Genomic DNA, 24,953 nt, shown 5'->3' with positions numbered 1-24,953 from the left:
GTCCCGTCCCGTCCGGCGGCGCGGCCTGCCCCGTAGCTGCCCGGTGCCCGGGCTGCGGGCCTGCGCCCTCCTCGGTACGGCGGCCGGCAGCGCCCGCGGCCCGCACGGGCGTGTGGGCTCCGAGCTGACCGCCGCCTCCCGGGGCCTCTCTCGGCCTGGGCAACCGGGCGGGGGTCTGTCGGCCGGCGCCGTGTGTGCGAGGCCCCCCGGGAGGCGGGGGTCAGCTCCGCGGGGGAGGGAGGGGATGGTGAGGCCGGTAACGGCTTCGCTTTCGAGGTGTCCGAGCCAGCGAAAGCTGCCCGAGCCCATCCGGTGGGTCGGTTTTGCAGTCTCTCTGGTCTCGAGTGGTGTTTACATGATGCTTTTTCTCTTTTTTAGTCTGTAATAATAATTTTTGTGAACGTGTTGGGCTCTTGGATTCGTAATATGTTACTTTCGTAGCAGTGCATTCCAAATTTTGTACTTGGTGTTTCTGATAGACAGGCAGGGGGGAAGGTATCAACTGTCCATTCTGTTTTGTAATGGAAAGTGAGTCTGTATATGTGGGATTAAAGAAACAAATTAACAACTTGGATACTTCTAGCTAGAGTACAAAAATCTGCACACTCACTGGTGCGGGCTGATTTAGAAACTTTCTTAGTAAAGTGCTCTCAAATTCACTAGGTTTGTACCTCTTTACGGTGTGCTCCTACGTGTGTGGTGGCAGAGAAGACACAAGTTAAACGAACCAGTGCCAAATTGACTTCAGTGCTGTCTGTGTAGGACAGCAGGTAACCCTGCCCAGCGTTTCCTCTGTGCTAACGAATGTTACAGCCCCAGTCATTGTGTCCAAGCAGCTACTGTGCCATATCTGCTCCTAACTTATCTAACTTCTTCTTAAGCTACTCTGAGTGGAGTTGAGATGGTTCTTTAAAACACAATTACGTAGTGTAGTTAAGGACAGGACCCTCCTTCCCTGATTTTTTTTTTTATTTTTTTTTTTTAAGCTGTATAACTGAAACTCTGTTCCAGCACCCATCTTCTCTGCCCACTTCAACTGTGGCTTCTTTGAATCCTGTGCAACACGCTCAGAATCATTTTGCTGGTCTTTGCAGGCTGACTTGACTGATGCTCCCGCCAGCTGCAGACTCTGTATCTTCTCACGAAGGTCTGAAGTGAATTTGTGCAGTGAGGAAATCGCAGGCACAGATTGTGATTCTTCACGTGTGAATTTCGATTTCCAGTAAAGCCTATTCCTTTGTTATTGCATAGTACAAAGCCTGCTCAGCACCAGGGAGGGGCAGAGCAGGGAATTGCTCTTGAGTAATTTCACTAGGACACGCTGGAGACTTGACATGCTCTTGAAACAGAGAAGATGAGTTCACAGATTTTTCTACGATGCTGAGGATTGTCTTGCATGTTGGCAGTGTAGGCTAGCTTGCCTGCCTTGGTGTCTTTAAATAGGGGACGATAATATGATGTATTCTTAGAATACAGTAAATGCACGATAGTTTTTCTTAGCTTCAGAAATTCTGGGCAAAGTGCAGCATTTCCTCAGAAGCAGAACTGCAGTGCCAGCTTGTTAAAACACGCAGCGTATTGGCGGGACTAGGTTGTGAGCATATTTGCCTGCTTTGGAAACAGTTTAAGACAGTATTTCCTGAGCAGGCTGCTTCTCTCAGCATCCTGCTGCCTAATGTATCAACGACTCCAAGGAGAGCAGAGCTCATGTCACGGGCAAAAAGGATTCTGAAAGATGAAGCTAGGATTTGATACTTAATTTGTTTCGGATGGCATTTCTATAGAGGGAAAAATACTGATTTTATTATGACCATAAAATTCTGCAGCTGTAAAAATGTGAGATGTGGTTGGTTTGTTTTTTTTTTTTTTTTCCTTTAGCATATAATATGTGCCCACATTGGCTGAATATAGGAGCCCAGTGCAGTTTGACATCTACCTGAGTTTATGCAGCCTGTGAGATAAGCCCTGCTAAGTCAGTGACTTCCATGCATTGTCAGGTCTGTTTAGCAAGCCTATTTCAGGACTGAGGGGTTTGGGTGTTTTTAAATTTAAAATTCAATATATTCAATACCAATAAGAATTTAATCAAGAAAGAAATTAGTCATAGTAATTAAATGATGAATGTGCTGGATGCAGCTGGAATGTCAGCAGCAGTGTCCAGACCAATTTTAGCAGTTTTCTTGAAGCAAGAGTGACCATCCAGTTGTCTAGCATGTGTTTCTTTAAAACATATTCCTTAGTTTTTCATTGCCTTATTATTGCTTTCTGATTATGGCCAGTGGGTTTGAGTAATATTGCTTGTGTATTTTAACCATAATGATTTATTCTCAAATCAGAGGGAATATATGAAGGAGGAAGTGGAGGAGTGTGCTGAAGATGAGGCGACTGAATCGGAAGAAGACCTTGAATTTGATGAAAGAATTGGATGCCTTTCCAAAGGTTCCTGAAAGCTATGTGGAGACTTCAGTGAGCGGAGGCACAGGTAGGCCTTATTGAGATGCTGACATTGATTCATGTTGGCTCTTAGCTCAGTCTACCATGCTCTGGGAGTAGAAGCTTCAACAGGAGGAAGACAGGCATCTGTGTTCATTTGAAACTAGCCAAAATTGCCTAGTTTCCTTGATTTTTTTTTTTTTTTTTTTTTTTTTTTTTTTTTTTTGTGGGTCCACTGCCAGATGGGGCAGGAACTTGATGACAATGGACACAGAAAAGGCGAAGGTACTTGATGATGCTTTCTTCACTTTTTTTTTTTTTTTTTTTTTTTTTTTTTTTTTTTTTTTTTTGGTGAGCCGACAGAGCTTCCTTCAAGTAAAGGCATAGTATCTTATCCAAATAGATGCATTCATCACTCACCTCAAGGGAAATTTTTGTGTAAAGCAGATGAGACTCAAACCAATGTAAGGTTCACTGTAAAAACTAACCAATTACAACCGGAAGTGCCTGTGCCAAGGCCGTAATAACACTTTCTCATTTCTTGTCTCATTAAGCCCTTTTCTCTTTGCCTGGTTTCTATGTGAGATGGTGCTAGCACGGGCTGAAATGCAGATTGAATTCAGATCTGTGCTTTCATAAAAGAGGAAAAACCTTCTCCAGAGGTGTCTAAGAGCTGGCTAAGTTAAGCATCAGGATGGAGAGTAACTTTGTAAAGCCTTTTGTCTTGAAGGTGTAGTTGATCCTAAGAGAAGGAAAGCCCTTTGAAGAACTAAACACTTTACTCCTTGTAGTCACTTGTACCATCCTTGTAGTCACTTGAGCTTCTCTCAAAAAGCTGTAGCTGGAGGAAGTACCTTTTCTATATGTATCTGAACAGAAAATTGTGCCTGTAAGTTGGGTTGGGTTAGAGGTAACCTGATCTGGAAATAGTGACTTCATCTATTGGAATTGTTTGTGGTCAGATAGGAAAATGCTAGCAGTTACTTTGAAATGGAGGACAAAAGTCTCTCTCATGTGTGATTATGTCTGAAACTCACTTGAATGAAAAGTACAAGAAGCAATTGCAATCTACAGATAAGCCTCTGAAGTAATGACTCCGCTTGTGTAGAAGTAAATATCACAGGGATCTGTATTACTTTGCTATCTTTCCTGAATTGTGCTGTTAATAATTAAAGGATTATTGTATATAAAATGATCTTGGAGAGCTGATTAAATAAGTTTTTGCTAATGTTAGTCCCAGTTCCAGAGAAAGCAAATGAGTCGTTTTTATGTTGTAATTCATAGAAAAAATAATAAATACTTCAGAAACTTCTTTTTTGTAGTATAGCCCTATCCTTTATGAGAACTTCATTTTGGTGAACAGCGCCTTGAAGGTTTCTGAATACCAGAAGTTATTTTAACATTCTTTGGTTTATCCCAGTAACCTTATAAATGACAATACAGGATTGTCTTATTCTATGTCATTTTAAAATTTTAATATAGTATTCCCATTTCATTTAGGATTAAAGTGCCAGGCTTGCTTTCTGATGTGACAGAGTCTTGGTATGTTTTGCATCCCTATTCTCAGGCTTTCAGTGCCTAAAACCCATTGGAGAAGAAGTACCGGTATCTCAAACAAGCTGAGACTCTAGCTCTGGGGCTGGGAGAGCATTCAGAAAAGAGGATCTGTCTTTGGAAATTCTACAAGACTTCATTTTCTTGTTCAGATCCACATATAACTTTGCTCAGATTTACCCAAAAGCAGCTACAGCTGTAATTGTTTATTCGTGTTTGGGTAGACAGTATGGCTCCAGCTTTCCTATTGCATTGCTGGGGTGCGTGTGACCTACTGGGGTCCTAAAGGAAATTGCTAGCCAAAATAATTAACTAATTAGTGCATCTGCTTTCACACTATGCTTTGACATGGAGGTCTTCATATATGCGATCGTTACATGGCTTCAGCTGAAAGCTGGGATTTGAAATGGTGTTGATCAATGCAACAGCCAGTGCTGCAGCTGCTGTTTCTTTTCTGATCCTGTAGGACAGTGCCTTCATGTCCCTGCTGCCATCCTGGGCTGTAGACCACTCTGTGGGGAATTGAAGCCTACCAACAATGGGCTTGTTTTTTTTCAAGTTGCACTTCACAGACTCCATAGAAATAGTCCACAGAATGCAGGTGGAAAACATGTACGGTCAATAAACTGTAAAAATCACTACCGTGCCCTGTAACGGAAGGGTCTTTTCAACTTAACAAAGCCAAGATTTTTGCCCCCCAAAAGGGATGTAGCTGGTGCTTCTATGCTTCTGCTCCTATGTTTCTGACTGTGTGCAGCAGGATGATCTTCCCTTTGCATTGAACAACTTTGCAAGTGTGACGCATAGGCTGCTTTGGAGATAAGTGAGGCACATATACCATTAAAATATACCAATTAGTTTTCTTCCTAAAAGTGATTTCAATCCAGTTCTTCACTTATTTAGCTGGTGGTAGAAGGGATGGCTGTGTGTTGCTTATCACCAGAGGGAGAATTGTTTGAAATATTGGGGTGGGAGTCCTGGCTGTGCTTATATACTTGTGTATTTATATACACAAGTAATATAATAAGGGCACCTTTTTTTAAGTGGACAGTGCATATAATGTGTATAATCATAGAATGGTTTGGGTTGGAAGGGACCTTAAAGGTCATCTAGTTCCAACCCCCCTGCCAAGGGCAGGGACACCTTCCCCTAAACCAGGTTGCTCAAACCCCCATCCGACCCGGCCTTGAACACCTCCAAGGATGGGACATGTTATTTCTCACCTGCTACATTCTTGGCTCTAAAACTAGATATAAAAAGAGATTGTTATAAAAACTTAAGTTGTAGACAAGTATAGGCTTAAAGGGACTTCAAGGTGCACCTTCTCCTTTCGTGCTTGGATTTAGGATTGAGTTTGCCTAGACCTTCCTTGACAGTGATTTGTAGGCATTTTGTTTTATATGTGGAGGAGGATCTAGCCTGTTCTTAAATCTTCTGTTTAGGGATTTCACAACTTCCCCATCCTTCTAGTATTTGACTGTACTTGATGTTTAAAGTTCATTCTTGATGCAAAGATAGGACTTACTCTTTTCCCCTCCTATATAGAAGCAAATACTGTAGATATGGAAACATTTTTCTAAGAGCAGCTTATGGATTTGTAAATCAAAGATACCAGTATTGCACTGGTAACACTTGGATTCTAGAATGTTAGAATTTTGTTCTGCTTATGTTTTCGAATAATATTTCTCACAATCTAAACCTTTTTTGTTTTTTTTTTTTTTTTCTCTTTTGACTGCTTAGTTTCTCTCATAGCATTTACAACGATAGCTTTCCTGACTGTAATGGAGTTCACGGTGTATCGGGACACATGGATGAAATATGAATATGAAGTAGACAAGGATTTTACTAGGTAAGTTTTATCCATTAGAATTCCTTTTAAAAACTTAAGTTACCCATATTTCAGGGAAGAATTGATTTAAAATGTTCATGTGACTTGCAAGCAATTTATAATTGAAATTAAAAATGAAATATTAAAGGGACTTGATTTTTCTTCTGTTGATTTTTGTTTTTTCCTGGAACCTATGAAGATGAGAAATAGAGATTTCTGCAATGAAGACATCAAAATAGTGTAGGTTTGGTGGAGTCCCCTGAGGAATTATTTGCTAACTATTCAGAGGATGTTGTGATACGTACATCAGCTTGTAATTATATTATGATATGTAAATCAGTGGGTTTACATCAGCTCGGTTAACCCACAAGATTCACCAGATGCTCACTCTAGCTTATACAGTTACTGTATTGCCACTACGCTTTATTGTGTTGAAGGTGGACCTTAAGCACTCAGAACTTTGACTATGTTATCTAGAAACTGCTACTGATCTTGTCTCTAGTTCCAGCCTCCAAGATTGGCTGAAGGTACATTTGTGGTTGGTTTCATGTGCTTGTCTGGACTGCATTTGCCCTTCTTCCTGAGGTGACCAGGCACCCATGAGTCCATGTGAAGTTGATGGAGATTTTTGTGCACAGAACATCTTTAAATATCACATGTCTGGAACTGGAACAACTTTAAAAGCTGTTTGACTAGTTGCTGTGGTAACAAGCTAAAGATACGTCTATTAATTAGATGTCTTGTACGTCGGAAATACCAAAGATTTCTGTAATGAAAAAATAAATACCAGAAATTTAAGCGAGATGCATCAAAACCCCAGGTTAAGGTAAATCCATTCAGACAGACACACATTTAGGCCTTTGCTAAAGTAGGTTCTTTCCCTACTGAAGCTATTGCACGGGAAGGATAGTCTAGTGGTTAAGAGACTATTATGGGACTTGGGAGACATCCTGCAGCCTGTGGTTCTATGACAGTTTAAACTGATGGAGATTGTTACTGCTTTAATTGTTTTTCTTCTGTCTGCTGACTGTGTCTGATCCCCACTTGAGCCAGTGTTGAATCCCTTGCTTATGTGATTTGTTTGTTGTCAGCTGAGTTCCCCAAAGAATCTCCCTGGAGATGATAGGACCATGTGACTATAGTGAGGGGATTTATTTGTTACAGTTTAAATGACTTTTGTGAAACTAACATGAAAACCAATAGGAAGTGCCCGGGATATTGGGGAATGCCACACAACCAGACTTTTGGTGTGATGGATTTTTTTGAGGCATGGGGCTTGGTTTTTTTCCCCTGATGGGAAGAACTGTGTTTTACCGCCCCTTGTTATGGAAACATTCAGGATAAAGATCTTAACAAAAAAGGCATTTTGCTATTATAATATAGAAGCATTTTTGAGAAAAGAGCTTTTTCCAGAAGCAGTGCTACCAAAACCGACTGTCTTTTTCTGGAACCTGTTTTAGCAGCTTCTCAGCCCAATCCTGAGTATCACTGTCCCAAGGAATTCTGATGAGGATTGGAAATACTGTGGCCTGTCTTAAGGACAAAACAGGAGGAAGGTGCTCAAATATTCACTCAGTATTAGATTTGTAACTCCTACATTGTCCTGATTCACTGCTTTCTGTGGAATTTATTGCATTGTTGTAGTTGTGTGGAAAAAAAGTTTGTAAAATATTGAAAACTATATTTTTAGTAAGACAAGCTCTTTGGCCAATAATATTTCCAGTAAATCTGTTAGGAGTTTCATAGTAAAATTCAACAGGAAAATCTGATGCTTTAACTCCTAAATTACAAGTGATCATCAGTGCTTTAATAATTAGAAGTCCATCTTTGTTCACTCAGATTTTAAACGGCTTAAGTTTATATTTGTTGGTGTAAATTTTGTTATTTGACTGTGCTTCTGCGAGTAATCTGAGAATTTTAGTAATATATCTCTTGATACTTGTACTCAATGTTACTTACTATCCTTACTGCCTCTTTTCCTTTTTTTTTCTTTTCAGTAAGTTAAGAATCAATATTGATATTACAGTTGCCATGAGGTGTCAATGTAAGTATTGCAGCAGTGAAAGTTTTGAAACATTGTAAAAGCTCTTCAGAACATGCATTTACTTGCAATATAGTTGGGTGTTGTTAAAAATACTCTAACAGTGAGATGTCTTCTGATCTTGATGGTATGTAGTGGCATATGACTCACTGAAAGAATTGGTAGGAGATGTGAAGAGAAGTATTTATGTCATCTCATTCACATCTCAGAACTTAGTTTTGTCTGTCAGCACAAATGGGATCTGTTGTTCCACTCTCTCTCTAGCTGGAATATTCTAAAACCGCATTGTGAGACACAGCTCAGCAGTAGGAATTCATCACAACTTTTATTTATTTATGAACTTGGCAAATATTAATCTGGTCTTTTGTTGAACAATACTAGAACCATCAGGTAATTTCATCTTTCTGATGAACATATGGGTGCTTTCCCTTTTAAAGATGATGCTTACTATTCTTTTGACATAATTTAGGTAATGAACCATTATTTGTATGGACTGAATTTGGTTGTCCTGGACTGAGAGAGAAAATACTACTTCTACCAGGAATGCAAGCAAATCTTCAAGACTTACTTTTTTGGCTAGGTTAAACCTTACAAAAATTGTATGGTATATCAATACCATACAATTTGTTTTTGTCTCACAAGTATTAACTCACAAGTCATTCCTTCTTACTCTTTAAATTTATTTTAATTTTTTTCAATTACTTTCCAGTTAGAATAAAAAATTTGAATTTTTTTTTTTTTTTTTTTAAACTCAGTTATAACCACCTGATCATAATTAAGTATTTTGCAAACTGATTCTGAGACAAACAGAATTTTTCCTCTGTTGCATCCAACCACAAATAGGAACCCATCTGCAGCCTGAAAATAGAAAGATACTGTCTTTAGAAACATACAATTAATATATAAAATGAATATCGATGACTACAAGGAAGCACACTTTTAAACCTGATTTTTAAAATTAAATAAGTTATAAATCACACCAAAGAGCAATTAAGATTAAAAGGACCAAATCAGACCTTCAACTACAGACAATAAAGTTTCTTAAACACAGCTTTGGGCAAACAGGTGGCCAAAAAAAAAAAATCCAGTTTGAAAAAAAAATTTTAATTTTTTTTTTTTTTTTTTTTGTAATTTGAGAAATAAACAAGACTTTATCCTCTGTTTTGACAAGTCTTGGTTTGGATTCACTGCTTAAGAAACAGGGAAAAATACTTATGCATAGCAGATCCTAGATGCTTGTGTGTGTTGTTCATGCAATATCTCTAAAGGTGTTACATCAATGAGAAAATATTGCAAACCTGAAAATTTGGTTTCTGGTCACTGTGCATCAGTTGATAGTCTGATATGAGAGGTTGAAAAGTAGGATGCTGTGGTTTCCCCCTTCCTCCCAGCAATCTGCTTCTTGCCAGATTTATTTTTCTTTTGGTTTGGACTTAGTTAACGAGGAACAGTAATTTATAGTGAAAGTTTGCTACTGTACTGTGAAACTTCATTTCAGCTTTAACTTTTTTTTTGTTTCTTTATGATCATCTGTCTGACTCTTAATATCTTTCTTCCTGTTTAAAATAGATGTGGGGGCTGATGTTCTGGATTTAGCAGAAACAATGGTTGCCTCTGCAGATGGGCTAATCTATGAACCAGTAAGTTGATTCTTACCTTTTTATTTCAAAGTGGAACACTGCTAGGCTGGTTTGCTTGCTTGTGTTTTTTCCCCACAGCTGGGCTGCACAGAACCTCCCCAAGTATTGTCTGATGCTTGAGTGGGGTCTGCAGTGCTTGCCCCAGGAATCTGCTAGGCAAAAAAGCCAGCACTGGGATTTCTGTGTGTTCACCCTCTGAAAATACAGCAGATTTGAATACAGCAGACTCCCAGATCAGTCCTTCTTAACAAGGTAGTGATTTCTACAGCTAGTTATTTTTACATGTGCGAATTCTAGGGATAAGAGCTAACAGTATTCGATCTGGAAGGAAAACTATCAGAGCTCTCATAAAAAGAGAATTGATGTAATTGCTTTTTAACTAGAAGAATACTGTGATTCTCAAAAGGGGTAGAAAGTTACTGTGATATCTTTATAATGTTGAATGGCATTACAGATCGTAAATTGGGTTAGTACCCTTTTAATTTCTGCATTGTGAACTGAAGGCTCTGGAACTGTGTCAGCCTATGTTCTTAAAGTGGTTTTGATGGCATAGTACAATAAGCTTTGAAGTAATTATTCTGTAGGAAAGTAATTTATCATTTACAGAAAGCCTATTAGAGAATGTAACTCCCTGCTGTAATTATTGCATTCTCTAATAACTGAACCATATTCCAAATTATAACAGTTTTGTCGAAATTCCTACTTGTGTGTGAGCAGGAGGGGGTGGCTGAATGAACAACGTGCTTGGGAAGGAGCTTGGTTTTTTTGTGTTTGTTCTCCTTGGAACATTTTCTCTTTTGTCTGGACAGTCATCTCTGTGCTGCTATAGCTGCTGCTGCTAGTGGTTGCCCCAATTATTATAATCCTAGAAAGAGGAAACTTTTTGTACTTGATCTCTTTGAGCTATAGCTCTAGATAGGTTTGAGCATTAACTGCAGTTGAATTTACTGTCTGGAGTACATCGGTGTTAACGATACATAGATTTGAATTCCATGCACAGATGTCACTGGTGATATTATTGTACTGGTTGAAGTCTAGTAGATCTGGTAGCTTGTCTTAAAGAAGTGCTCAGTGTAGGCTGACCCTAGAAATAAACAATCTGCACCTGGACCCTTGTTTTCAAAGATTACTCCTCTGCCTGTTTCATTCCTATTTGCATTAAGACCATGTACGTCAGTTATATCGCTTAGAAATAAATGGCCAGTCACTGCTTCTTCTAGAGAGTGTTTGTCAAAGGCTAGAGGGGCAGAGACTGCTGACTTGAGTTATGAGAGCTTTAGGAAAAGATGCTAAACTTATAAATGCAAACAAGTGAGTAATTCTGGGGGAAGGAGGACAGAAATTCCCATACTTGAACACTGAATGTATTATTTAAAATGCAAAGTAATTTCATAAACTGCAGTATGTGCTACCAAGTGTGAAGTTGATTGTAACTCCCCACCCCTTCCCACACCCCAGTTCTCTTCTGGCTTTTGTGGATGGGACTTTATGGTTCCTGCATGTTTTATTGGATGTGTTCTTTTTGTTTCAGGTAGTGTTTGATCTCAGCCCACAACAAAAAGAATGGCAAAGGTAAAGTACTGAGATGCATGCCTATGGTTTGTATTATTTGTACTGGAAGTGGCTTTGAGGTACACCAGAGTCATGTGACAGAGCTTTGTTTTGGGTCTAACAGCCCTTGCTTGTAACTTGGGAGTGCAAATCTGTGAAAAGATATTACTGTACTTTGCTTTCCATATGATTTGAGATCTCCGTTATGTAAAAAAAATTGGCTTTGGACTTATTTGTGGAATCGGGTCATGCACTTGCAAGTCGAGATGTATGGACTCACTCAACTTGTTTCCAAACTAATGCTTGGTAGCATGAGTTTTAATTACAGGTTGGGGCGTGTAACGCAGATAGCTGGGTATCTAAATGTCAAAGCTGAACCATAGTGACACGTTCTTGTGAAAGCAAATGAGTTTGTCTTTCATATAACTTCATATAATTGACACGCTGTTTATCGTTTAAACTGGAATAGCTTGGTAATGTGTGTGATTGCTGCACTAATAATCTTGTAACAGAACCTGAAGCTTATGTGGGAGTCTGGCTAGTTTTGGCGTTTTGGTAACGGACTGCTGTGAGCACCAGGGCTTTAAGCTCTGTATAAAATACCATTCTCAAAGTTTATTGCAACGCTTTAATACTGACATGAACCTTACTAACTTCTTGATTTATAACCTGCAACTGAAGCTGATAGTTAATTGTGAAGTTATTTTTTGTTTTCCTGTTGCATGCTTTCACACTTGTCTATGTAATCTTTAGGATGCTGCAGGTAATTCAGAGTAGGCTGCAGGAAGAACACTCTCTTCAAGATGTGATATTCAAAAGTGCTTTTAAAAGTGCTTCTACAGCACTGCCGCCACGGTAAGAAAAAGTCAGGTATTGTGTTGTCATTCCTCTCTCCCCACCCTATTTAATTAAACTTCACATTTTATTGTGGTTATGATTTTTTTTTTCCCAGAAGATAAGGTTGTAAGAAAAGACAACCTTACTGCTTTTTATTATATTTTGAAATAGTGTGCTCAATACTCGCTTTGGAGAGCTGTAGTTCTATGAAAATCTCTGGGGTTTCCAACCTGGAGAAGGTTTCAAGGTTTTGTATATGTATTTATATGTGTATATGTATGCATAATGCAGCCACACACATAGATCTATACCTACAACCTTTTAGTCCATTTTATCTGATGCTTCCTTTTTAATGTGAATTAGTAATGCCAAAGCAATAAGAAATAAAAGTCTTTTTTTAATGAAAGAATATCTTCCTGTCTAGCAACTTTTAAAAAAACTCCCGTGACTTAATACTTCATGGTTTTAAAAGAACCAACCTTTGAATAAAAATGTGTTTTGTTAGTAAATGCCCTGGTCTAAGATAGCACTGTTCAAATTGCATGGAAAGACCTTGCTCTTTACACTTGATTCCACTGCCCACAAAATGTGGAGAGACTAATGCGTGGAAGGCTTGGTCTGCCTGAATCTAGATGCTATCTGACTTTTTTTTTTTTTCCTCCCCAGGGGAAAACACTTTCTACTTGAAAGCTGAAATTCTTTTCCCCTTAAAAGCAAACAAAAAAACCCCACACAAACTAGCCATAAATAAAACAAAACAAACACCAAAAACACTGTATGCGCTTTCTGTGTTGTAATCTCCTTCTTTGAGGACTAAATGCATCCTTTCTTCCTAAGGCAAGGCTAAAGAGGGCTGAAAAAATATTTTTTTCTTAGTTGATGTCTTCGAAGTCCTTAGGTCCTTCTGTGCCTCTATGATACTTGTTAGTGCAATATTTGAGGTGTTATTTATGCTTGGTATGTGTTTAAGCAGCAGATTTATGAACATGTTCTGAGTTGTGGACATCCCAAGAAGTGTGGAAAGAGGAAGGTTCCACGAAAAATAAATGTTGAAAGCTGTTCTTGCTACAATATTGTTAACGGGTCTAATATATTTTGTGATGTTCAGTGTAGCGTTAAAACTTCCCCAACAAACCATTTTTGGTAGAAGTAATTGGAAAAAAAATCCCCAGGGCAGCAAGATACGCTTATGTTTTCTGTTCACATGTTGAGGTATCATGAGTTAGCTTTGTAGGCCAGCTCTCTGTAGTACGAACAAAAGCTTATTGGTTTCAGCAGGCTGACTTTTACTAGATTCCTTCCCTCTCACCATCCCTGCTATAATTCTGGAAGAATACAATGAGGAGAGGTAGATGATAATGCTATATCTTTGTGCTAGGAAAAAGAAATCTAACTGTACTGCTGTTATTTCTGTTAGTGAATGTTCTCAAGTACTTCTTATGTTTTTTTTTTATTTATACAGGGAAGATAATTCATTACAGTCTCCAGACGCGTGCAGAATTCATGGTCATCTCTATGTCAATAAAGTGGCAGGGAACTTTCACATAACTGTGGGCAAGTATGTTATTTTCAGAAACTGAACAGAATACACAAAAAGACTTCTACGTTATATGTAGTGCATGCATGTATATGTCTGTGTATGTTTTTACGCTTTTAAATTAATGACTGGTTTTTATTAACCATCCCATACACAAGCATCTTTTCTTGCCCAGTTAAAAACAAATTTCTTCATAAGTTACTGAAACAATGCAGTGCATTATTGTATGCAATGTAGTGGTTATGAATTCCAGTGTCTTACGGGGTGAAAACTCTTGAAAATAGGTCCCCTGTAAGTGTATGGTGTGGAGGGGACCACTTGTACTTGCCTCTGTTCTTTGGGCCTGTCCAAACTTCTCCTTCCTGTTAGTACAGAGGTCACTTGCAGGGATGAAGTGCAGATCTGTGCTGTTTCTGTGCTGAGATAACATAGGGGTAGAGCCGTAGTTAGGGAGCTAAATGCCACTTCCTCTTGATTTGAGGAGAGACTTTCTGCTACACTTCAGCAATGGTATTGGCTTATATACGCTGCATATGAACTTGTATTCACCTTTCTCTGTGTTCTACAGCTCTGCTGTCCTCACTTACCTTCTTGCCACCTCTGTCACCAGAGATCCTAGCATGCAGTCTATACTCTCCAATTTATCCACATGTAATTCCAGCTGCTGTCTTTGTGGGGATATTTCTCCAAATGCCATTCTGTCTGGTCTTGTACCACCTCTGTGATTTGCCCCTGGATGTCCAACTTCTTAAGCCCTTTTCAGAGCTGATGATCTCAGCCTTTCATCTGTACTGCCATCACTTCTCTCCTCCTGTCTTTAGTTCTGCAACCCTGAATAATCTTTTGCTTTTCTTTGCTTCCTTTTGCTCATCATTATGTTTGTAATTCTGTTAAGTTGCTCTCTCTCTTCTTGTATATTTTTTTAATAGCTTTTCTCACTGCCAGCCTTTGTATTTTATTGCCTTGTTATTTATTGTAGTCCTACCTTGACTGATCTGGTTGTCTTTTGCCACCTTTTTTTTGTCCAAAACTTACATGTATTTATTAATGATTTAACTCAAACTAAGTAGGGAAACTTATGAGCATTATTGGTGGAACTGGTAGGGATGAAATGTGGCTGGGAGACTATTTTACTTTCCAGACATTGTTCCACTCTTCCCATCCCTCTTTGCCCTGTTACCAGACTCTGTATCGTTCTTTCTTTGCAGGTCTACAAACAGGAGTCCAGACCTGAAGTTAACTTGTTTAGTCAGGGAGCAAATACAGAGCGTAGTTAACTTGCTTAGTCATAGAACAAGTGAAGTTTTCATTAATCACTTGAACAGTTCTGCAGCTTTTCATAGAATCATAGAATGGTTAGAGTTGGAAGGGACCTTAAAGATCATCAAGTTCCAGCCCCCCTGCCCTGGGCAGGGACACCTACTACTAGACCAGGTTGTTCAAAGTCCCATCCAGCCTGGTCTTGAACATTTCCAGGGATGGGTCACCCACAGCTTCTCTGGGTAGCTCTTGGTGGCTCTTCTAGTAGCCTGGTGACTCTGCAAATTTGATATTTCTAAAAATACATGACACTAATTTTGTGTACGAGGGTTTTCATGAGTCTAATGTTTCATGTACCTTGTCATTCAGTCTCTCTGTACTTGGCAGTAATAAAAATGTAATTAATTTTTAAAATATATATAGATGCACACAATTTATGAAGTATTTATTGAAATAGAGGGGGAGAGGTATTTTTTCTACACAGTCCTGTTTAGGAAAACTGTCTTTTGTGTGGATTCATTAAACAAATTTTTCATAAAACGTATCTTGCTTTCTTCAGGGCAATACCACACCCTCGAGGCCATGCACACTTGGCAGCCCTTGTAAGCCACGAGTGTAAGTTCTTTCTATCATCTCCATACAAATGGGTATCATTTCATTCAGACTGCCGTCTCCTAATTCATATGTTAACATAGGTTGCTGTTGTAAAGGTGTTGTAGCTGAATAATTGCATTGTGGAAGAAAGTGAAGAATGTTCTTTGCAATGTTATTACTCAGTAGTGACTTACTTTCATATGTTTAACACTATTAATGTTCTCTTTAGGTTGCTTCTACAGTAATGATATCGGGAATCTCAGATGTATTTTATTGTAACAGAGATACCATATGTAATTCCTGTAGTTCAGTCCAAAGAACCTATTTCCTGCAAAAATCTGCTTTTATAAGGTTAAAAATTTCTGAACTTTGTCCTTAGAAACTTCATTTTTAGGTTGTGAGTCTCAATACTAAATGTGTGTTGCTGCCGTACTTAGTGTGAGGCAAGAGTGATGTACTGTGAAAAATGAACTTGGTTAAATCTCCAAATGTCTGCCCATGAATTTATGTCAACACAAATGTATAATATTACAGAGTTTATACCTGTGCAAAATTGGACAGTGTACTAACGTGGTGGTTGCCTTATGCTTCCTCTGTATATTTCATTTATGAAATGTTCTTTTTAATACTGTTACGGTTCAGGTTCTTGTATGTAGAATAACTTTAGTATTTAGCCAACTAGAAGTTTCCTGTCATGAAATTTTAACTCTTGTCAACTCCAGGGTTGATTCAGATGGAGTTAGAGTTTGTTTTATAAGTTCTTCTCTAGAGAAACTGAATTTCTCATAGTTTAAAAATGTTGTTTCATTCCTGTGTTGTCTTTCAGCCTATAACTTCTCTCATAGAATAGATCATTTGTCATTTGGAGAGCTTATTCCAGGGATTATTAATCCTTTGGATGGAACAGAAAAAATAGCATCAGATCGTAAGTGTTGTGTGTTTAAAAAAGCATCTTGTTTTCTGTATTTTTCCAATAATTACATCTAAAATATTATGAATGTTGTGATGTACAAACAATATGTCCTGCTGAATTTGGTAGCAAGCAATGCCCTGTTCAGTCATCTGCATGGCATCATAAATGGGCGTTTTCTTTTCAATGTCAGTGTTGCTGTACTTTGCTGTTTCAGTGAAGTTCATTTGCAGTTTCTTCTGGATCTGTGTTACAGTGAAGTTACAGCATGTCTGAACAGATTGCAAAGGGTTTTGCAGCAGTTTATGCTGCAGGGGGATTCATGGATCTGATTGTTGTCATAAGGGGCAAAATAAGTCTGATTTGCTTTTTAAAAAGTAGCACCAGGAGTAATGGGTTCTATTGCTGTATTTGGTCTGTCCCTTCCGTGGTGTATTTTGTGAGGTTACCACAGGAAGGGTTTGTGTATCACTTTGTTTCCTCATGTATGAATAAAGGAGTGTAGTAAAGTAACCAGCTTTACTGAGCTCCCTACACCTCATCCTCTGGATTGCGTTCCCCGTGAGGGTGATCCTCAGAACCTTGTCTCAAAGTCGGTCTGTCCGTCCAGCCAGAAGGGTGTAGGGTTGTTGAAACAAATTGTTTCAGTCTCTCAGTGTGTTTTCTCTTAGGGAATTGCACAAAGACAGAGCAATGATAAATACGTAAGCACGCTGATTGCTCTGGAAGAATTCCCTAGAATTCTCTGTCGAATTAAGAGAAAAACTGTAACCAGTTTAGAAGGACTTCCAGCATCGTATAGACATCATATAGACAAATCTATCATATAGACATCATATAGACAAATCTATCATATAGACAATTCGATGGCTAAAATCTATTCCAACCACTGTCAAGATGTATATATCATGCAAAATGTGACACTGTGAAACTTGTTTAATTCTAGTGTTTAATTTCTAGTGGAAAACACTATCTATGCATTTCATTTGAAGCTTTGAGTGACATGACCTTAATGAATCTTTTCATTACATAGATCGAATGTTAATTTCCTCGAGTACAAATGTGACATAGGCCTTGCCCATGGAAACTGACTTTGTTGATGCAGGTGGTGCTGAAGTAGTCTTGGCAGTGCTGAGACTCCTTGAAGAATATCCCTAGTGTAAATGGCTTAGTGGATTAATTATTTTAAATATTATTTGTTTAATTTATTTGTAAGTGTCTCAGATGGTCTTTCACTCTATATATAATTCAACAATGAGATTTGTTTTCTTCTAGACAACCAGATGTTCCAATATTTTATCACAATTGTGCCAACCAAACTCCATACATACAAAATTTCAGCAGAAACTCACCAGTTTTCGGTGACAGAAAGGGTAAGTAGAAGTGAGAGAAAACCAAACAGAGAAAAATCTAACAGCAATTGTTCTTAACAAAAGCTCAAGTGTGAAAACAGAGACTTACTTGTACCATGGTTTTGAGACTCTCTGTGGAAGATGCACTAGGTTTATCTAGTCAATAATGTAATACTGACAGTAAAATAGATACATATGCTTGGTGACACGTGCTGATTTCTTGCATTAGTGTTTTGCATCTGTAGATCTGGAGCATGATATTAGAATTGGTGATAGATCCAGTCATTTCCACTTCACTGGATGCTAACGGTGGTGGTGGTGAAACCCTGTAAATTTTGGGTCCGTAATCTTGTTTGTAGCTTTACAAAGATTTGATCCACCTTTAGCTTTTATCCCTGTGGGAAGCAAACCAAAAAACACAGCTCCCTTGAACATCATGAACTTGATTGTGGAGTGGTAGAAATGGACACAAAGGTAGTTTGTATGAAAAACGAATCCCACAACAAGCTCCTCTGTCTCTCAGCTGTCTTGTTTAACCTTTGTTGAACCACCAGCTTCAATTACTGTCCAGATAGAGAGCTTCCACTTCTGGCCTTGGAGAGGCTTTTCATTTTGAATCCATAAAGAAAGCAGTTATTGCAGCATAGTACATAGGCAAATCATAAAGTACTAATTTTAAAGACCGCTGTAAATAAGGAAAGGGCCTTATGTGTACCAGTTACATGTCTCTCTTCCAGACACTGAACTCTGTTTTGGTCTTTTATTCAAAAGTCAAATAAAAAAATCTTTGCAAAAAGTTTAATTCAAAATGACAGATAAAGTGAGAGGTAACAGGGACGCCTTGGGATGAAAAAACACAGAGAGATTAGGTTGACAGTTCACTGTAATACAGTTTGTGGTCTTCTCCAAGGGAGAAAAATCTTTATTTCCTCCCGATTCCATGCTGTGCTTCTGAAAAATACACAGCTAGAGGAAGTAGAAGAGAGGTGATGTCTTAGGGGTCAATTTGGGACATACAGATTGCTGAAGGGAAAGATTGGCTCTAAAACTCACAAAAGCTCAAGCAAAGAGAGGAATGAAGAGGAATTTCATAATGCAATATACTCCCATCTCCTGCTGGTCTAGCAATCTGCTTCATGTTTTCTCTGCTACCGCTAAGGTACTCCTCAAACTTCTGGACATCAGTCAACTGCTCATCCTACTCCTTATTGCGTTTATTTCATCCTGTATTAAATTTTTCTCTCCTTCTGCTGTAAAGATGGTTTCTGTCAATTAACTGTGCAGTCTTAGCTCTTTTATTTTGTTGGGGGGGCTTGTATTTTTTTATGAAAGTTGCAAGACAGTCACAGGTTGGTTAGGAGAAAAGCCTGTGAATGGTGGTGGGAAAGCAGCATCACGTACTTGCTTGCTCTCGCTGTCTGGGTAGGTAGCCCTCTTGTCTGTGAAGCTTGTTTGTGTTTTATCTTCAGGAACCAAAGAGCTCTAGCAAATAAGCTGGGAAAGGTTATTAAGAGCAGTTAACACCGAACAACTTAGTGCATTTATTTTATAAGACTATGCAGGCCTGGAAAAAGGTGGTCAGTTTGCCACGGCTAAAACTTGGATCCAGTGAGGTTTAATTGCCAGGGGTGAACAGACTGGGAAGTGGAGTCTAAAAGGTTTGGACAGAATCAGCCCCACTGTTGTTGATGTTTGATATACTGTGTTCATCTATGTTAAAAAAATATAATTCTAGCAAGGTTTCACTGATAACTGAGGTGTCTGGTGCAGGGCTAGTTGTTTTTGGCAGGTTTTAGCAACCAACAGTTAAATCACGTGCAGCAGTAGAAGGCAGAAGCGGACGAAAATGGTTTGTGGAAAAAGAATTCTGTATATTTTGAGGGTAGAGTTTTGGACATTTTGTTTAACTTCATATCCTTTTTTCACCGTTTGACCTCAAAAGACCGATAAGGCTCAGGGAAGTAATAGAGGAAAAACAAACAAAAAAATAATTGTTTGTCCCTTGTCAATGGCAAGGTTCTGTTTAACTACTTCAGTCTTCTCTTCCTTCTTAGTATGTCTGATCAGCCATCCTATAATGCTGAATGTTGTCATGCTCTCGAAATTATACATAAAGCATTCTGTACTGTTTTGAGTTGATATTTATTTATTTAACAATTGTGAAGTTTCTGTGACCAAGTATCATAACTGATACATTATTTTGGCATCCTTTTTACTTTGGTTTGGTAGCAAAAGAAGCAATATGGTTTATGTCAACTTCAGCTGAGTGGAGAAGTTGCCTAGTCTAGTCTGGATTTCAAAGGGGTATTTTCCTTTCATTTTGTGCAGTATTCTCCATGGTTTTTGAGCACAGACTGTTAAATCTACAGATGAAATGGAGCTGTGATATATTGCTTTTCTGTTCAGTCTTGCTTGTCTGTTTTTTCTGACTCCAAGACATGGCTGAGTTTGTCTTCAGTTGGTTACGTTCTTTTCTGCTGCCCTTGTGTATTTTCAGCCAGACTTACCTGGCAGTACATTTATCAACACCTTTCCACCAAAACGATAGCAAGCTTTTGAAAGAAACTTGTGTTGAGCTTTTGTTCTCCCGAAACCTTTTTTTTTTTTTTTTTTTTTTAAAGTAGAAATTTATAGCAGCCACATTCTCCTCTTTGGGGTCTTTTGGTTTGAGAATTTGGGCAAATGAGAAGAAACTGTAGAAGTTTTGTGATTAGGACTGAGGGCTCTGATCTGTTTAGAGTAGTCATGGTGAATTATTTACTATTTTTATTGAGGTGTATTTCTTGCTGTGTGACTGTTGGCTGAAATGAACTGACTGAACAAAGTTTTGAAAAGAGGCCCGGTACTGGTATTCAGTTTTCAGACCTCAGAAACTTTAAATTTTTGATCTTTTTCCATTTTATTTCTCTTTCATCAAAGTGATGGATTATGGCATATGTGTAATTATACCATGAGGAAAAAAATGCATTGGTCTAATAACTTAAGCATCTGAATTTCCATTATGGTATACTTCAGTTTAGGGTCTTCCCTCATACTTTGAAGAACCAGCAATTAAATCCTCTGTGGCATGTGAGTCTAGAGATGCACTCCAAGGAAGGAGGAGGATGAAACCTAATGAGTCTTAGATGCAGTATGTAGATTTACAAACACCCTCTGGGAAAACTGCCATAGCTAAGGCTGTTCAACAGCTCATCCTGATGTAAGTGATTAATAGTAGCCCATAAAGTAGGGAGAGTTGGGGGCCTGTGTTGTGTACTCACTTGCCTTCACAGGCCAGTTCGAGACTAGCACTTATCCTCAGAGGTACCAAAAGCAGCCTAATTATAAACGTCCTCGTTTAAAGGATCATCTGAGCAAATCTAGAGAGGGTAGTACCAGAGCCTGGTAGTGAACACTGATATGCAGCACAGAAGACCAGCAACCAGGAGAGTCAATTGTTACTTATTAATGTTTGACTTTTAGAAGGTACCAGCCAAAGTTTTCTTGATGTTCCCTGGTCTTCTGTTGATTGCTAACTCTTAATTAGGCAGCTCTTTGTCATCACATCTCTTAAGATTGTTTTCCTTGTGACTAATAAGAAGTGAGTAAGTTGTGTCTCTGTCTCTTCTTTCAGGAAAGAGTAATTAACCATGCAGCTGGCAGCCATGGGGTGTCAGGCATATTCATGAAATATGATATCAGTTCACTTATGGTGACGGTGACAGAAGAGCACATGCCTTTTTGGCAGTTCTTAGTGAGGCTCTGTGGCATAATTGGGGGAATATTTTCAACTACAGGTAACTACCAGTGCTTTCTCTCTTAAGTTCTACCGGATATGTTTTTGGTCGTGGTGATTGTTACGGATAAATTAGAGGGGAGTCCTGGATCTCCAGCAGGCTTAAGACTAAGTGACCGTTTGTGTGCACTGAAATGTGCAATGAAAGCTACTAATGTTTGGTGTCCCAGTGTGACATTTCTGCTGTTCTGAGGGCCTGCTGTTTCCTTTTTGATTACTCTGGCATAGGTTATTTACTTCTGGAAGAGCAAGGAGATAGATATAGATATATATCTATACACACACACACTGACTTCTGATATTCTGTGTATTTTGTGTAGCTGGGATCCAGTGCTAAATCAGAACCAAAAGTTGAGATAAAATCCCATCTAAAGTAATTGAGAGGATTTTCCTTGTATAACTTGTCACGTACTGCAAGATTTGCTCCTTCTAAAGGAAATAAACTAAGTTGAAAAGACACCCTATTATGTCTTGACTATTAAGTAAATTGTATCTTGATTACAAGTTATTTCTTTTCTTGGCTTTCACTTGAAGAGAGCATAGTAAAGAGACCTTGAACTAAAAGCTCTCTTTCAAAGTAGATATTTTTGGCCCACAGAAGGTATTTTTACCTCTAAAAGCCAGGCAGAGGGAATTAGAATTGCTTGGATAGCTTTGGGTTTGCTTTTATCAGCTCATTTTAGAATGTTAGAATTCCCCCTGCCCTTATGTTTCCTTTTTTGTGTTGATTTCTCAGTGTTTTACATACCGGTTTACTGCACTGTATCCCATTTAACTGCTGTGTAGAGTTTTCTTGTAATACTTCTGTGAATATTACAGTTTTACTACTTGTGACAATTTAAATCGCTTGACATTGCAGGAATTTTACATGGCTTTGGAAGATTTGTGGCAGAAGTTATTTTTTGCCGTTTCAGACTGGGCTCTTACGGATCCACATCGGTAAGAAAAGCTTCCTCTGAGTATGCAACAAGTGGTGTGGCTACCTGAGGATGGGTGACAAGGACAACTCTGGGACTGGGTCCCAGCAGAATTTAAGATGCTTGCAGTAAACCCCTCACCTTTAACATATATATGAGCTTTTAAAAACAGTTGGGAAACCTAACACGTATGGGAGCAAGGTGTTTTCTAAGAGGCTGACTTAACGAAACCAAGTCTCTTAGAGATTTCTCTGCTAGGTACCCTCCATTTTCCTTACTATATTATTTTTATTTTCATAGTACTTCAAAAATTACCTGTTTTCCCAGGCCTTGTCAGTCTCCCTCACATCATCTTCTGCTTGTCCTGCTGACTGAAGGAGAGGCCCCGTGTGCTCCTGGCCTTCAGTGTGGCAGCTGATGAGCCTGCAGGCCACTGCCCAGCAGCGGGAAAGAGCTGGGCAGTCTTTACCTTTCCCTTCATTGGGCATGGATAGGATTGCTCCTCCAGCAATGTCTTGATTTTATATTACTTCTCTTTTTCCCGTTTAAGCCTGTCGATAGCCTTTCAGACTTCTACCTTTCTCTCAGGTTTGGTTGAAGTTTGCCAGCTGGCAAGGCTACGTGAGTGTGGGGAGAGGAGGGAAGGCAAACAGATTTGTGTAACTTCTGTTTGGAAGAGCAGGCAAAAGGCACACAAGAAATGCCCGAGAATAAAGAAGTGTGTATTTTGGGGGAGGGAGGGGAGATTCTGTTTCTGGACAAGCCATTCATAACACTTTGGTTTTGTTTGATAGGTCCCACTTCCTGATGGCCACACAAGCAACCACTTACCTCGAACTACGGACAATAGTACGCATTAGCCTCCTGAGAAAACCTTCTTTCTTCCTGCCTGACACAGAAGACATTTTTTTATAATAAAGAAAACATTGTGCAATATGCTGAGACAGTGCTGACGGGCAGCAAAAAACGAAGCCTTTACAAAAAAAAACCAACCAACCCACCAACAGCAAAACAATTTGTGTAATTTTTTGTCTTTCTAAGTGCACATGGAGTCACAGGAGGGTGTGAGACCACTGAGGTGGACCATCTTCTGGAGATTACAGGAGCGTTGCCACCAGTACAGTATTCATGGTTGCGCTGAGTGTCTTGGTGATGACTGCCATCGGCCGCTGCAGCATCCTGGTGCTCTTGGGGAAGAGGGAGCCCTGGGAAGGCCGGCGGGCTCCGAGGAGAAGGAGTACATGTGGGATGTGTGGAAGAGCCGGGCAGAGGCAAAGAGGGACAGAAACAGAGCTGGGCTTTCTCTTGGGTGTACGGACTGCGGTTTGGGTTTCCTTGTTCTTTTGAAATGGTGGGGCCGGGGGCTAAGGTGCTGTCCTTACAGGTGGGTAGCAATCCTAGAAAATCCTGAAGAAGAGGGAGAGGAGAGAGAACTCAGGGAGTAAGGTGGAGCCCAAGCCATAATGTTGGTCGTAGCCGCTGCCTTTCTGTAGTCCCCCCTTTCCTTAGTGAGAGGAACGTGACGCGGAGCAGAGGAGTTCCTCTGTGTTTTCACACAGCCACTTGGCCAGCAGTGAGAACCTCGCTCCTGGGGTTGGCCTGGAAGTGCCCAAGGACTCTGAGAACGGGCACCGGTGTGCACAGCTTTGTGACTTGGAATAAGAAGCCTTTTAAATAAGGCATTTGACTGTAGTTTTGATAAAAGGCAAGACTCCCTAGCAAAAGATCAGGAAATCTTTGTATGCCTCTTTCTTGGTAAAGAAATTGCTTTGATGGAACCTTCCTTGTTGTCCTGCTGCTGGTATGGAAGCCCTGGTATGCAAATCCCAGAGATGGGGAGGAAAAAGAGCAAGAAGCTGCCTTGTTTTGGTTCAGCTAAATACTGCAGAAATGTAGAGTTTGGGGCAGTTGGGAGGTCTGCTGGCCCAGGCAGGGAGCGGTGGCATTGGTAGTAGGTGACTTCAGGGAATCTGAATAATTTTGCTGCAGGCAGGTGATTTAAAAGGATCTGCAGAACTAATCCTTATTGTTCATGAAGGTTTTTGTAAAATAAATGAAGAGAGCAATATCAGTTTTATATTGTAAATATGCTACTGAGAATGAATGTTATTACGCAGATGGTGCTTTGAGAAACTAAACATTCTGTCAGTGCTGAACTACTGGTGTACACCTGTAGTTAAACAGTTGCTCCTCCCAGGGGTAAAAAATTAATAATATGATTCCTTCTCAGCAAAACTGATTTAATAATATATTAGGAGATGATGCTGACCCTGGCCTTACTCGCCATGGAACGAATATTATAATTGAGAGGACTAATTATGGAAAAATAAAAATCTCTGTGGCGTTGTCAGATTTTGCTCACTTCTGTTAATGTACTTTAGAGGACACTTGGATCTTGGTGGTGAGCACAGTGTAAATAATGTAGGTGATTTGCTATGCAAAGCAAAGGGCTTCCTAAACTGAGACATTATGTGAAATAGTAAATAAAATGTGGGAAATAGGGAAAGACCTTTGTTCAGTTCAACGGTTGAGAAAGAAGTTGAAGGGAGCCAGGTCCTTGCGGTTGACAGCCAGGTCTACGGTTTTCTCTTTTGTGTTTTGGAAATAGGGAAAGACCTTTGTTCAGTTCGACGGTTGAGAAAGAAGTTGAAGGGAGCCAGGTCCTTGCGGTTGACAGCCAGGTCTATGGTTTTCTCTTCTGTGTTTTGTTGTTTTGTTTTGGTT

General features: G+C 39.3%; 1 protein-coding gene across 3 annotated transcripts; it reads left to right on the top strand.

Moving 5' to 3' along the window:
- Positions 1-1,923: 1,923 nt before the first annotated feature.
- On the top strand, positions 1,924-23,165 carry ERGIC2 (ERGIC and golgi 2). 3 transcript variants are annotated; one of them, XM_014964175.1, is made up of 14 exons: positions 1,924-1,997; positions 2,337-2,482; positions 5,728-5,836; positions 7,813-7,859; positions 9,426-9,496; positions 11,028-11,068; positions 11,801-11,902; positions 13,347-13,442; positions 15,241-15,296; positions 16,102-16,200; positions 17,461-17,558; positions 21,151-21,313; positions 22,172-22,251; positions 23,024-23,165. In XM_014964175.1, exons 2-14 carry the CDS (start codon positions 2,377-2,379, stop codon positions 23,087-23,089), a joined length of 1,134 nt encoding a protein of 377 aa, XP_014819661.1. In that variant the 5' UTR covers positions 1,924-1,997; positions 2,337-2,376; the 3' UTR covers positions 23,090-23,165. The 3 variants fall into 3 exon arrangements, with proteins under 3 accessions (XP_014819661.1, XP_014819663.1, XP_014819662.1); XM_014964177.1 differs by lacking the exons at positions 1,924-1,997; positions 2,337-2,482 and adding exons at positions 6,318-6,641; positions 7,279-7,371; XM_014964176.1 differs by lacking the exons at positions 1,924-1,997; positions 2,337-2,482 and adding exons at positions 6,318-6,641; positions 7,276-7,371.
- Positions 23,166-24,953: the final 1,788 nt, after the last annotated feature.

The sequence above is a fragment of the Calidris pugnax genome, unplaced genomic scaffold (genome assembly GCF_001431845.1).
Source record: "Calidris pugnax isolate Ruff unplaced genomic scaffold, ASM143184v1 scaffold44, whole genome shotgun sequence".
Taxonomy (NCBI): Eukaryota; Metazoa; Chordata; class Aves; order Charadriiformes; family Scolopacidae; genus Calidris; species Calidris pugnax.
The sequence above is the reverse complement of the archived record's forward strand: the minus strand, read 5'-3'. Positions and strand labels throughout refer to the sequence as shown.

Excerpts from the sequence above, each read along its gene's own strand:
- ERGIC2 (XM_014964175.1), top strand. The coding sequence starts at position 2,377 with ATGAGGCGACTGAATCGGAAGAAGACCTTGAATTTGATGAAAGAATTG. Across the intron at positions 9,497-11,027 it reads ATGGGCTAATCTATGAACCA|GTAGTGTTTGATCTCAGCCC; the intron begins GTAAGTTGATTC and ends TTTTTGTTTCAG. Across the intron at positions 11,903-13,346 it reads TCTACAGCACTGCCGCCACG|GGAAGATAATTCATTACAGT; the intron begins GTAAGAAAAAGT and ends TTATTTATACAG.